General features: G+C 31.9%; 3 protein-coding genes across 4 annotated transcripts in view; all 3 read right to left on the bottom strand.

Moving 5' to 3' along the window:
* Positions 1–3404, bottom strand: part of LOC109335994 (ankyrin repeat-containing protein ITN1-like) — a 4728-nt gene extending 1324 nt beyond the window's left edge. The window contains exons 1-3 of one of the 2 annotated variants that reach the window (XM_019572308.1): positions 3158–3404; positions 2497–3021; positions 262–671 (exon numbers count right to left, since the gene is read on the bottom strand). In XM_019572308.1, coding sequence (XP_019427853.1) covers positions 262–671; positions 2497–3021; positions 3158–3182 — 960 coding nt within the window. In that variant the 5' untranslated portion in view covers positions 3183–3404. Of the gene's footprint in view, positions 1–261; positions 672–2496; positions 3025–3157 lie in introns of both variants that reach the window. The other variant, XM_019572306.1, reaches the window with a different exon arrangement.
* Positions 8200–9992, bottom strand: LOC109335995 (3-ketoacyl-CoA synthase 19-like). Its single transcript, XM_019572309.1, has 2 exons — positions 9451–9992; positions 8200–9236 (listed from the first exon to the last, which is right to left on the bottom strand). The coding sequence occupies exons 1-2, from the start codon at positions 9903–9905 to the stop codon at positions 8237–8239; spliced, it is 1455 nt and encodes a 484-aa protein (XP_019427854.1). The 5' UTR covers positions 9906–9992; the 3' UTR covers positions 8200–8236.
* On the bottom strand, positions 13601–14981 carry LOC109335078 (60S ribosomal protein L35-like). Its single transcript, XM_019571137.1, has 4 exons — positions 14906–14981; positions 14684–14819; positions 14424–14580; positions 13601–13797 (listed from the first exon to the last, which is right to left on the bottom strand). The coding sequence occupies exons 1-4, from the start codon at positions 14907–14909 to the stop codon at positions 13723–13725; spliced, it is 372 nt and encodes a 123-aa protein (XP_019426682.1). The 5' UTR covers positions 14910–14981; the 3' UTR covers positions 13601–13722.

Raw genomic sequence — 15066 nt, forward strand, 5'->3', positions numbered from 1 at the left:
GGGGTCGAATGCATGTAACTTTTAAGTAAAATTATACCGCATCAGCAGCCTGGTTAGCATATTTAGAAGCACACCAATACTAGGATATGATATTAGTACACTCACTAATACAACTATAGGGCACATAAGACTAAGTACCCAACTACTAGGGATAAGGTATCTTTGTAAACTCATTTGTTAAAGTAACTAAATTTGTATTGCCTCCTCCTATATTATTATGGTGCTAGTAAATTGTGTACTATTCTGCAACTTTTGACATACCTCTACTCGCTTTTTCCTGGTAGCAACATGTAATGCGGTGTTTCCAAATTTATCGGGAAGCATAACAATGGCAGCATCTGCCTCAAGAAGCAATTTCACCACATCACAACTCTGCCCTTTTACAGCCATATGCAATGCAGTCTGCCCTTTCTTGTCAGTCCTCCGTGCCAATTGTGGATCCTTAATGAGCAAGGCTTTTACAATCTCCACATGACCATGACGAGCAGCTAAATGCAATGCATTCTTGCCATTGGATCTAGCGATTTCCAACAAGCTACGATCCTTTGACAACAGTTCATTCACCACTTCTGTGTGGCCTCTTGCTGCAGCAGTTATAAGTGGAGTAGCATTGGATGGACCAATTGTTTTGCTTAATCCTGGGTCATAATCTAGTAATACCTGAACAATGGCTGCAAATGAAATTTTACTATGGATTACAGGGATGAACAGAAAAAAGTACAACAAAACAATAAATTTTACTAGGTGGGGTTGGCTACATGAATCGAACAACGTCATGATCCTCATCATAAATAATGTTCATTGACAAAACACCAATCTCTAATTTTCCTAATCATTTCACCTATACTTTTTTTGGTCTATTTTTCTCTAGAAATTGGACTAACTTCTATTTGATCTACTCCTCAGTGGGGCTCCTAACGGTCTCCTCCAAACATGTCCAAACCACTTGAAGTGGGATTGACATTTTGGAGCTCATCGAAATAGAAACAAGATGGTTAAAACTTTAAAGCTCGTTCAAATTTAAAATTTATAAATTGATATTTTGGCGTTAAGTTTTATAGTGTCCAAAAAACCAGTTATGTTGTAAAACTATGACACATAAAGTGTGGGAACTGTAACCACACAATTTTCTCAATCCCCATAAAAAACTGTATAATTTTGTTAATAAATTAAGGCCCCACATTTTCTCCTACAACGCTCTCAGATATGTTAGGCCTGGCCCTGAAACCATGTACAGAACACCACAAACAAGGGAACAAAATAACTCTATCCCAAATGTTATCTACAGAAGAAGTTCCATTGAAGATCCGGGTATTCCTTTCCAACCATTAGCACCAAAACACAGCACACTGCCACAAAGTTTTAGCATTGTTATGGAAGCCAAAACCTCTAAATGAGCAGAAACTGATGCAAATGCTTTGGGCAACAAGCAAGACGCTAACTTGATGTAAACAAAAATTGTTCTTCTATCTCACAATCTGGCAGGTTTCTCCACGACCCACATACTATAAACCCATGGACCATGAATAAGTTAGTGACATCATACACAGCTTCTCCCTCCTATTATTCACTCGAGTCATAATTTTACTTTCGTGGACCAAGGTTGTATTAAAAACACAATTGTTGACTTTCTTTAATTGGTATCTTGACAAACAACTTACCAGGTCATATAATTTTCTTTGTAAATGACAAATATGTAGAAGGTAACTCCAAGAGTGCTCCTATTGGTAGGGAAATCCCAATTCCCAAGTACTCTTCTAGAGCAGAGTTCTCTTCCGACTCACGTTTCAGATGCTCTCACCATTTGGGCGATTAATATTGAATTATTTGTTAATCGTCAAAAATGTCGAACTGTTTATACTGAAAGCCTATTTATAGACCTAAGAAAATACAATATAAATTAAAAGGTAATCATAAGTTGGAATAAGGTAATCCAAAACCGAATGAAATCCCTAAATACAAAACAGTCCCAAATTAAAACCTTAACCGTAAAAATAAAAGCCACAGATCTAAAGCTAAACAGGTAGGCCTAATCACATCACAAATCTACTCCCATAGACTAAGTTTCCTCCACTTAGTTCAGAGCAACAACATCATCCAAAATGACTACAAAACTAACTTCAGTATCCTTAGACTACTCGGTCAAACCAATTTGCACAAGAGCGACAACAATCAAATTCGCTCACAATCAGAATAACCATATTTACAACATAATTGATTTTCATCAATAGCATAATAATTGATTTTCCCTAATTGATAACTTCACCAACAACATAACAGCACATTGTAAATGAAAAATATACTTTCATATGCTAAGTTTCTTCCACTTAGTTCATAGCAATTACATCTTTCAAAAAGACTACATAACTAACTCCAAGTCAAACCACAATCAAACAACCCAAAAAAGGTAAGTAAACAAATTACCAAATTAAGAAAGAAAAAAAAAACAGCAGATAAAATTAGAAACAATAATTGGAAGAAAGAATTAATGAGTACCATGATGTCCTTGACTAGCAGCTTTATGCAATGGATTAAACCCAGATTGATTCTTCTTTGAAACAGTTTCATTAGTAGAATACTTCAACAACTCCTTAACAACATCAAGGTGTCCCTTTTCAGCAGCAGTGAAAAGAGGTGTCTCTCCAAGTTCATTCTCTTCATTCACAACACAAGCATGAACCTCAGCAATCTCCGCCGTCAGATCATCATCACCAACATCATCATCATCATCATCATCACCCTTCAAAGTTCCCATTATCTGAGAACCTATGTCAAGAAGGATCTGCTTCACAGCACCAACATCACCTCGTTGAGCCGCTAAGTGAAGTTCCGTGTCGTTGTGGCGACCCGTTACTTGCTTCACGTATTTCTTCTTCCCAGCTTGGTCAATTCTCTTGCCGGAGTTTGATAACACTAGAGCCGGCGCCGGCGCCGACGACGGAGATGGCGACGGCGATATTTCAGAGAGTGGGTTGTTGTAGGTTGGAGACCTTGGAGTCATGGGTTCTCTTCGAAATTGAGCTACTACAATACATGAAACAAAGAAATAAACAAAAGGGTCATCGAAAAATGGAAAATTTAGATAAAGGGGTAGCTTGAAACAATGAAAAGTAAATAAATTTAGAGTGAAATGAAAAAATGGATAGAGAGAGAGAACCTGGTGAGTTGAGGTTGGAAGCCATGGTGGAAATGGAAGAAGAGAAGAAGAGAAGAAGAGAAGAAGAGTGAGTGAAACTAATTTAAGAATCTAAAGCATTTAGAAGGTAATAAGAGTTGATTTGACTATGTGGTGAAGGATGATAAAGGGAAATTGGAATGAAAAGGAAAAGGGAAAAGGGAAAAGTGAGTGAAAGTGGAGAGTAAGGAAAGTGAGAGGAAAGAGGGGAAGAAAGAAAACAGGAGGAGAAGAAGAAACCCATTCCGATTTTTCCTTCTATTTTTTATTTTCATATTATAAATAAATTATCAAAGTCAAAGCAAGTTATCTTTATTAAAATGGAATGGAGGTTGAGTAAGTACCTACAAATTTAGCTTTGATTGAAATTAGTTTTAAAATTAGGAAATTATGAGTGTAGATTGAGGTAATTAGTAATTACCATATTTTGGAGGGAAGAAGGAATTAAGGAATAAGAAACAAAAAAAAAAAGTAAAATTAGAATTCCCAATTTTGATTAACTCACAAGTCACAACCCAATTTTGGATAGCGGATAAAAAAATAATTTATAATATTTAAGATCAAAATGAACTTTTTATTAAATACTAGACCAAAAAACACTTTAGATACAAGATAAAACAGTATAATAAAATAAATTATAAATTAATGGATGAAATTTACTATTTTTATATGTTTAACATAACATGAACTATAGACAATTATGTTTTAATTTAATTATTCGTACTTATACATAGTTAAGGATTAAATATACACAACTTCTTTAAGTGAACAAAGAACTATGCTCCATATGTATGTGACATTCCAATATCTACTTCTATTAATAACTACCACTATTAATTTATAAAACTATTTATTTTATATAGAATTTAATATATATATTATAAAATATTTTATATTCTCTATATTATTATTTATTTATAACTCATATGTATTATTTTTAAGATCGTCCAATGATAAGAAAGACATGAACGGTATGCAATTTGCATAAAAGTTTGAAGAATTAAAATGCGAAAGTTTTTGGACAAAATTTCAAAATATCAAACTCAAATTAATTCTTCTGGTGGATAAAGGAATATAATTAATTTTTTATGTGCACTAAAGATATCACAACGCTAATAGCTAAATAATAATATCTTTTGATGTAGAGACTATTAAAGTGTGTTTTATTTTTATCAATGTAGTTTTTCATATACAACACGAATTGACTCTTTATTATCATGTTTAAGAAATTTAATCATTTACAAATGTGTTATAATTTTTCAATAAGTTCTTTTTATCGATTTTGCACGATACAATTTATTTGATGTGAAATGTTAGAATGGATTGATTTTTTTTTAATATTCTACATATTCTACGTTTCCTTTTCATTGAAATTCGTTAAATATTTATGGATAGATACTAGTGGTCATTTCCTCTTCAAATAAAATTATATGATTGGTGTTTCTAAATGAATAATTCACTCACCACCTCATACCATAAAAAAATTAAACGGTCTTCAATCAATGATGACAGCGAGATTGAAATCTAAACAAACATGAATTTGGACTGGATTAAACTCAGTGACATAATCGTCAACTTCACGTGTTTCTATGTCTATGTTTCCTCCAATACATTTATTTATCTTCTTAAACAAGCCATTTTCTCAAAACTTAAAATAACTTAAAATCTATATACTGATAGTAAAAACTTTTTTACATTATCAGAAAATTATTTATCATTGATTTATATTACTTTTATTTAATAATTAATAATGATTAATAAATTAATAGTTGATGATTTGCTCCAAAACTTAATATAAAATAACTCAAGATATCTAGTGTTGTCTTCTTTGTACCCAATTAGTTTCTTTCTAGTTCGAGTTTGATAACATCATTTAGTTTGAGTTTGATAACATCATTTAGTTAGAGTTTGATATATTTTGAATATGAGCTTATTTTTTGAAACTTCACATGTTTCATTCCAACCCATTCTCTAAGAGTTATCATTGCCATTTCTTTTTTAGTGACATTTTCTTATACAATTTGGAAGACGATAAAAGTAACCAAGAATTACAACTATCAACACTTGCAAACGATATTGTCACGTCTGTTCACACCAATGTTGCTAATATCCAACATGCAAGTAATTGTTGGTTAACCAATGAAGTTATATATATATATATTACTAATAATATTGTTAAAAAGTCAATAAAAAAGACAATAACATTTTTCATTTATAAAATTTGTTATAAAAAAATTTATTACTTTGATGGTGGATCGTATTTTAAAAGTATAAAAAATGTATTGGTTATGTGTTTGATCTTTTTATAAACATTTTAGTAAAAAAAGTCATTTTCTTTAAAAAAAAATGATTTTAAATGGAACTAACTGGTATGACTAGTATGGTTCAATAATTATTGTATTGTATCAGTATTAGTACTGATTTACCAGTTTATTGGTTGAACCGACCCGCACAAACTAATTTTCATAAAGCTGGTTCACACATTCCTCATCTATGTTGATTGAATTAATTTGGGCCATCAAAACAGGAGTCCTAGTGTATTGATGATGAAGGTGATGTCTTCTTGTTGGGCATTTGCCCTTTCTAAATCATAAAGAATATTGAAATATAACTCCCTTATTTATAAATTGAGATTTGAGAATTAAATAAAAACATTTATTTAATCTTTTAGTTGGAAATGTTTCGTTCAAGATTTTAGAAGTTTTTTTTATACTTTCATTAAGTTTTAGAAATCTCTATGAAGTCCTTGTGTCTAACAGAATATCACATCCAAATGTCTAAAGTAATGTGAGTTATTATTATGGGGCTTTGTCTCTCAAAGTTTAATATGTTTTGGTTTTAGTCTCTAAAACTTTTGTGATCACAAAGGACCTTATTTATGTGTTTAAAAGAATATCACATCATCATCTCTTTGAGGCATTTGATGATCCTTATTATATAATAATATTTGGTAGTATCTCAGTACTTCCAGGAATGTAGGCACAATTAGTTGAACTATATTACCAAATTATCTTGTTTCTTATCTTCTATTTATATTTTACATCTTATTTGATTATTTGTGGTCAACGTTGCCCAACAATTTCCCGCTGCATCAACATAAGGATTAACCACTGTCATTAAAACTTACGACTAAATCCAAAATATGATAACTTTAGGACCAAAAGTTTGAATAAAAACAATATTACAGAATTTAATCTAACAAAACATATAGTCAATGAGTTTCTGCAAGTTGAAATTTTTGGTGGTAGTTTCTTAGCGGCGTAATGTTTGTACGTACATTTCTAGCTCTTATAAAATGTTCAAATGTAAATTAAATAGAAAATGAGATACTGCAAATTTAAGAAATAAAACTTCGGAATGGTTTTTACCAAACAAAAAACAACAACTTCGGAATATAAATTCTTTCCGCCTATGTTTACATTAACAAATGCGGGAATCCTATGCCTCCCCCACAAATTGTACTAAGCCAAATGCCTCCACCAAAATTGCATGTGTATGGTGTACTTTAATCTTTTCCGGAATTGGAGAGTTTAGATCATAAAAATTCAAGAATTTACATTTTTTATTTTATTTTTAAATTAAATAAATTAAAACTTATAAAAATATTTATTATCTCAAGGTTTAATCATCTCATTTGGGATATGTAAGGTCTATTTTAATTGGGCCAACCAAAACAAATACATATAAAGTACTTGTTGAGCCATATCTAACCTTTAACATTCCTTTTTCAAGTAATGACATGTGAAGTTCTTAACCAATTCAACTCATCCACGTGATTAAATGGTCATGTTATGACGAATATATGTCACAATATACCCGGATGAAAAGTCTTTATTGCTAGATATACCCAAATAAGCGTGAAAGAGAAAGCTACAGGGCAATAAATGCGTAATAATATTTTATGTACCACCATAAGGAGCATTTCATAAGTTTGCACGAGAGAGTTCATGGTTTGAGAGGTAAAATATCATGTTGATGTATATGAGTAGCTGAGCAACTGACATATATAATAGAGTTTATATCAGCCAACATAAATTTTGTTATATAAATGAGTTAATATTTCAAATTGAAATAAAAAAGACTATCAAATATAAAAAAATGCGTTAAATTTTCATAAAGGTTGGGAAGTTGAATTTTCGAAAATCTAAACATTGGCAATCATAGTATATATCCTACAATTTATAACTGATTGAGCTAATCTTAGCGTACAAAGAAACATAAATTCTCGTTCTTATAATTTTTACCCTTCAATTCCTATAAAGTTAGTTGTAGGGTCTGATATCCAAATGATATTATTGTATACAAAAATTAGATATAATAAAATATTATCTAAATACTATAATATGTTGTTTTATGTATATTATATTAAGTATTTGAAATAATGGAACTCATAAATGTGATAAGGTGATAGAACCTTGACTTTCATTTCTCAATTAATAATATTATCTTAGAAATGTATAGAGATATGATATAAAATAAGAAATAGAGACATATCAGTAGATATCTCCATAGGGCCAACACATAAATATAAATACAAATTCTATTCTCATGTCTTGTGGGTTATGGCTAACAAGGACGTGACCAATTAATGCTTCTACCATCTTTTGGTAAGAAAATAATGAGAGTGCCACTGCACCTCATACGCAAACCAACCATAATTTGCATTTACCAAAATTCAAAATAGAATTCAGCTTAATGAACAATGGTTCAATTTTATGATTATGTGATCGATGAAGCCAAATGAACTAGAATATAAAAATGTCTAAAGAATTAATGAGTGGTAATACTTGATTGAGAACACTAATACCCACATCAATAAACATGAACTTTAATTATTTCATCAATCAATAACACAATGCACAAACTCTACACTTGTGTTTTCTCTGACCAGTTATATATAACTATATATGTAAACATGGGACAACAATAAATATTTAATAAGTTGGAACCATAACACAAATTACTTCCTAAACCTGTATAGTTTTGAGAGTTTAATTAATTTCTTTAATTCCTTTCTCCTTTTATCTTTCTCTCTTTGTATGATTCCCTTGCTTCCACCACCTAAAACACCATTTTGCTAAAATCCAACCTCACAAAGCTAAGACATTCATCATTGAGCCAACTATACTTTTCCTTGAAAGGGTTGTTGAGTGTGTTTGGAGGGTAACTATCTATGCAATCTTCCCAAACATTAGCATCAGATAAATCCTTCATCACCTCCCAAACACAGTTGTTGCACTTGAACCCTGCTCCAAGGCTTATCATCAAGATTCTATCACCTTTCTTGAGCCTCTTTTTGGCTTCCATGTACCCTAAAACATACCAAAGTCCACCAGCAGAAGTGTTACCCCATCTATGTAGTGCCATTCTAGCTGGCTCAAGATCATACTCATTCAGTTTTAAACCCTTACCAACCCCATCTATCACTGCCCTTCCCCCAGGGTGCACACAAAAGTGCTCTATTCCAGACTTAAAATCCAAACCCCCACCACCTAACACATTGAATGTGTTCTTTTTCCTTTTACCATTGCCAACAAGAAATGAAGTAAAAAACATAACAAACTCCCTCTTTTTCATACTATTCTTAACTGAGGTAGTAAAGAACCTTATTAATTCCCATAGTGGAAGAATCTTTGGTGTCATAACTTGTAAATTCACTGTCAAGGCTTGAGATGCAGACTTCACAAGACTCTTGGTTAGTCTAAAACCTGAATACCCTTGGTCATCTTCAACTTGTATGCAACAGTTGTATGCCTCATCATCTGCACCATACTGTGTTCTCTCCATGTGCTTCAGCTTCAAGATTGCGCGGTGTTTCAGTGTTGGTTTGTTAGTGAAAAGCATGGAACAACCACCTGAGCGGAAGAGACAGTTAGAAAGCATCATCATTTTGTCTTTACCACAATACCAATGTGCACCAAGATCTTCTGTGCTCACAACAACACCAATGGAGTTCTTGTATGTCTTGAAAAGTTGCTGCACCACATCAATAGCAACCACACTTGCACTGCATCCCATTCCTGCAAGGTTGAAGGACTTAATGTCCTCCCTCATCTTGTACCTGTTTATTACATAAAAATTATTAGACAAAAATATATAAAATAGATGAGATATATATACTCCAACCCTTTTTCAATGCAACTATTCATTTGTTAACATAAAAGTTATATAGTAGTTGTTGCACACAGCTTATAAACAATTATTTATAAGCAAAATCAATATATTAACGTGAATACAAGGGGTACTCAAACTCATATTCTTAAGTTATCTTGTACCTGTTTATGATACGAGAAGTGAGAGAAGGAGATGGTGAGAACAAAGACACATTGACAACAAGAATGTCTATATCAGAAGGAGAGAAACCGGTTCTTTTGAAAAGGTTATCAAGTGTGTCAAACATGATTTCGTCTATTTCAGCATATGCATCATGAAGACTAGGGCATTCTTCTCTTCCTTCAATAACATTCCTTGGGCAGTAAGTGTTCTCACCAATCCCTGAACTGACAATAGTTTTGAGGAGAAATCTGTACTCTTCCAACCCCAAGTTTTTATTTCTTAGCACTATTCTAGCAGCAGAATCTGTGTCAAGTTTGGTATCTTCTGGTGGTTTAAAACACTCATAAGCTAACATGTAACAAGATTGACCTCTAAGATGAAAAATCAACTTGGAAAGGCAAAAAAATGAGTACAACAAGGAAATTAAAAGGAAGCATAAGAACAACAGATCCATGGTTAAGAAAGGAATAATAGTGGGATATTTGTGATTTGTTTAAATTGCAAACTACCTCTATATATACACATATATTAGCAAATTTTTGTATATAGTTTGTTGCAAGTTGCACACAATATGAACAAGTTGCATGAAGATTAGAAATGTGCCCTACAGACAACTCTGGACCCGACGATATTGACTTTTTACTAGTGAATTATCCTCCAGCAAAAAAATTTATATAAAAATGTCTTAATTAATATTTGCTAATTAATACGGTCACAAAGTTGGTGAGATAATTTGACCGGTCATTTAACTTCTCTATTAGCAGTAAAAAAAAGTATACTCTATGTGTATGTAGGAGATTTTTACTATCAATCCATTATACTAATGAATGATGGATAAAGAGTAATAAAAAACTTCACCGGGTACATATTAAAGTAATGTAAAAATCGAATGAGTCTGCAACATTTTCGACCCTTTTTCGGCTAATTATTATAATTCATGAAGTATAAGCAGTATTGTTGTTGGAGTAGGTGAAAGTTATTAATACTTGGTGGACCATCAAAGAACCATGCATAAAGCAGTGAATTTTGTAACTTTTTTTTCTTTGTAGACAATTTAGATTCATAATTCAACAAACATAAGCTATTGGGGTTCAGAAATTTTAATGACTCTCAGCTTGTGGTCTTTCAAAATTCGAACTTGTGCTTGGAGTTCCGCGTAAAATATTCATGACTTTGTCATTTACCTTTGGTTCCTGGTAAAAAGCTCATAAGTTCTATGGAAATCATTTTTTTATAAGCAGATTTTTTTATGCACATTATTTTTTCTAAGCAAATTAAACACGATCAAGATGTACATTATATTCAGTAAGAAGATACTCAGCCAATTTTAACTAAGTAAGAAGATACTCAGCCAATTTTAACTAAGATACTCAGCCAATTTTAGATAATCAGCTTTTTAAATTCTGAGCTTTTATTATAACATATAAATTGTGTATCAATAGCTTTAACTAAGTAGGAATGTTGAAATTTCAGTAAGAAGATACTCAGCCAATTTACTTTTCTATGCTTCATTTAGAGTTTAGTGGGCGCATAATCTCTTCAATTGATATCTAGATTATGATAGGTGATGAGGATTTGATAGCTTTACAAGTTTTCCCTTTCATACGTAATAACTGATATAATAATATAACTAAATAGGGGACATGATACGAGGAAAGTGTTAAAGAATATAATTTATATTAGAGAATTACGACGTAGTTAAATCATCCATGTATGATTAACTATTATGCACAAAGTTAGTTGACATAGAACTATTCTAATTTAATAAATGGTTTTGAATTTCAATAATGTAAATGAATTAAATTGGTGGGTAAAATTTATTTACCTAGTGTTAAATGCAAATTAACAATAAGCTAGGCAATAAGATTTCACTTTGACCAATCTAGCATTTTTCCAGTTTATACATCATAATCAACAATAAACTATCCATAGGATTTCATTTTGGATAAACCATCTAGCATATTCTCAATATTTAGCGCTAATAATTTAGGTTGTTCTGTCAAAGGTTAGACTTATCCAATTGAGCCAAGCCAAAAAGCTTGAAAATTATTTTGACTAAAATTATTTGGCTAATCACAATAATGAGCAAGTTATGAAAGAGCATAAACACATATTCAAGTTAAAACTAAAATTAAAAAAAAAATGAAATTTCTAAATTTCTAATTGAAACTTAACCGTTACTATTTGAAGGGGATTGGTTATTGGTTTGGTTAGCCTTATGTGTAGCAGCTGGGATATTCAATTTGGATGAACATCACCTATCCAAACGGTATATCAGTTTTAAGCCAATAATAATGCTTTATTTTATTATTTTTGTTTTTACAATTTTTATTTTATCTACATATTAATATATGATTTGCTTGGAACAGAGAATGAAGATATCATTGAGGACAAGTGATCACGATTCATTCAATTTAGTCATGTGTCACAACTGCATGAAGCTAATTGTTACAGCTTTGCAAGGGCAACTTACAATAGTATCAATACGGGAGCAAATATTTTGTTTAAAAAAATGTGTCACGTTTTCTAATTAGTTAGAAATATATTTTAATATTAAATTTTTCATTTAAATTTATTTTTTAACCAATTAAAAAAATAAGACATAGAAAGTAGCACAATTTCTGGGTCAATAAATATAATCCTATATGTTAGATGGTACTAGACATTGACATGAGTAGTTGTTACTTGTTTCAAACTTAAAGTTAGTTTAGCCTATTACCGTGTCTTAGATCAAATTTTAAGATAATGTTTTTTATCAAAATACCCTTAACCTCTTATTCCCCACCAACCCCGAATGTGCATGTTCAACTTTATTCTTCGATTTTCTTCCTTTGGGATTTTTATTTTCGGTGTGTAATTTCTCAATTGAGTCACGAACCTAAGCTTTTTTTTGTTACAACGAAGTAAAGCTTTATCGACATTGTTGATCATTTGACTAATTTCTCTTGTTGAGTTTTGCCAATATGAATATATTGTAGAAACGATGTCAGGAAAATCACGAGAGGACATCTACACTACATTCAACTTCATGAGTATAATATAGAAGTGTTAACAAGTGAAATTTACACTTTCGTGGGTACAATGTGGATTCACTTTTTAAGCTTAAGTAAAGCGAATGTACCAAAGGCTATTTCTATTGAAGTTTTGCATTTATTAATATTGAAAGGAGTTTAATTTTTGGTTACCCACCAGTATCCCTACATTGGAAACAATCATGTCCGAACTGGAAACATCCATAGATATGTGGACTAACTCTCCTAGCAGATATTTTTTTCATTTACAAGACTCGAACCCGAAACTTTGCTTAAGGGAATCAAACATGTACCACTTGAACCAACAATTGATGAAAGGATTTAATTGAAGTTATAATCTAACTACTGTTCAAAAGGCTTCTTTCACGCGTGACCATAATCGATTAGACCAATTTTTCATTTATTCAGCAGGGGATATCACGAAGAACTCAAAATCAAATAAAAACAGCTGAAGAGTTTAGATGTAGTGACATAAATAAGTTCAAATAGCATTGCCTATTCTGTGTACTATATAAATGTCCCTTCATTCTTTCTACCATGACAGTAAAATATTGAGTCTAAATCCAACATGACAATATCTGACACACATACTTCTTTGATGAGTCAATTTTTGCTTACTAAGAATTTCATTGCTACGTGCAATGTCTCACATTGGAGAAAATCTCCTTGCTTATTTTTTTGACCAAGTCCCATATGGTAATAAAGGATTAAATATTGTTCAATGCTAGCTTCCATTTGGGATTTTGGTTGAACGTTTGTTTTGGGGTGAAAAGTGCAAGGGATGAATAAGAAGACAAAACTTTGGAGGAAGAGAGAAGATTTACGAACTATCACCCCACTTTAAGCATTTTAGAAAAGCTGGTCATACAATGTTTCTTTCTACAATACCTAGTAATTCAAGATCCAACACATCAAAGTACTAGACAGAATTTTGCCCCCGAAGTTAGATTTTTCACACAGGGTTATGAGCTTCGAGTAACTAGCAACAGATAAGTTCATGTCTTCACAACATTTACTAAAAATTAAAATATAAAAATGTGAATAAATGAAAAGAAATTTTTTTAATGCATTGAAATCCACATAGACTATCACTCCAAAAAAATAAAACCCTAGTAGCTTAAAGAGAGATCCACAGGTCTGAAATCATGAAATTTAAAGCAACCAATAACACCAAGTTGGAATGTATCATAACTCTTCAACTATGATAAGTTTCCATCAATAAACAAGATTGCACTATTCTTACACCTTGATAGCAAACTTCCTCAATGGAAAATATATTTCTCTCTTCTTCTCACGCTCGGTCTTCAATGATTGCTGCATTAACAAGAAGAAATCTTATGAGCAGCTAAACATGGTACAACTACTAGTCCTCACTCACAAACAACTAAAGCTAACATTTAAGAAACTACAATGCATCACAAGCTCACATCAATCAGAGAATAATCTATTACAAGGTAAAATAGCAAAGGTGAAAATAAAAGATATGCCTAACATCCTTAACACATAAAAACAGAACAATGTTATAGTATTTCCATGTATATAGATTCCAATAATTTTCTTAAAAAAGACAGACCACTAATGTATGAAAATCAGCAGAGCATGGAGTAAAAGCGCCAACACTTCAAAAAACCTTGTCAATGTCAAGCCTAATCACAAACATATCCAGATTGAACAATTCACTGATACTTTCAAACAATCATAACCATATTCTACATTCTTTATATCATTATAAGAGAAAATATCACAATAATTAGATAGAGGTTAATCTACTAATTTAAGCTAATATTAATTTTTAAAAGATAATATATTCATGTTAGAATATGAAGAGAATAAAAAACAATATTGGACCTAAACACACTTATTTACACATCACCACAAGGTCAAAAACTCAAAATAATCAATTGAATACTGAATGAAACACAATGGCGATATTTTATAACCTGATGCTTGGTGAGCCTTCTGCGAATAGCCCTGGTCTTCTTTGGGCGCAGATCAAGAGGCAAGTACTTCTTGTTCTTATAAGCTTCCCTCAATGCAGATTTCTGCTTCTGTGAAATCACGGTCAAAACCTGTGCAATATTCAACCTCACCACTTTGCTGCATCGCACAAAAATAAATAAATCAAAGTCATAATCACAAACACATAGTAGGCAAAAAGAACAGACCCATCAAAATAAATGGGTAAAGATATGATTTTTACATCTTGGAGAGCTTGTTGGGGGCTCCACCAGTGACCTTAGCAACACGGAGCAAAGAAAGCTCGGTTTTTAGATCCTTGAGCTGATTCAACAACTCAGCTTTTGTCTTCTGCCTCAACTCGTAAACCTTGATCCTCGCTTCACACATCAAAATTCAAATCAATAACTGAAATTATAAAATGGGAAAATAAGAGAATTGAGAGAAGGGTTGTTATGGAGAATACCCATTGCTGAATTCACGAGCTTCTGCGGCCTCTCTTCGTTACAAACCCTAGTGACAAGCTCCGAATTGAAATGTTGGGTTTTCGTTATATATAAGAATGTTTTTTTACGTTTGGAACATTTGGGTTTTGAGTTGGGCTATTGTACTCCTACCCGAGTAAAT

This window comes from Lupinus angustifolius, chromosome LG20 (assembly GCF_001865875.1).
Source record: "Lupinus angustifolius cultivar Tanjil chromosome LG20, LupAngTanjil_v1.0, whole genome shotgun sequence".
Classification (NCBI taxonomy): domain Eukaryota; kingdom Viridiplantae; phylum Streptophyta; class Magnoliopsida; order Fabales; family Fabaceae; genus Lupinus; species Lupinus angustifolius.

Coding starts and splice junctions, on each gene's coding strand:
- LOC109335995 (XM_019572309.1), bottom strand. CDS start 9,905: ATGGATCTGTTGTTCTTATGCTTCCTTTTAATTTCCTTGTTGTACTCA. Junction 9,237..9,450: donor ACTTCTCGTATCATAAACAG/GTACAAGATAAC, acceptor TGTAATAAACAG/GTACAAGATGAGGGAGGACA.
- LOC109335078 (XM_019571137.1), bottom strand. Junction 14,581..14,683: donor CCCAACAAGCTCTCCAAGAT/GTAAAAATCATA, acceptor TGTGCGATGCAG/CAAAGTGGTGAGGTTGAATA. Junction 13,798..14,423: donor GAAGGCTCACCAAGCATCAG/GTTATAAAATAT, acceptor TTGTTAATGCAG/CAATCATTGAAGACCGAGCG.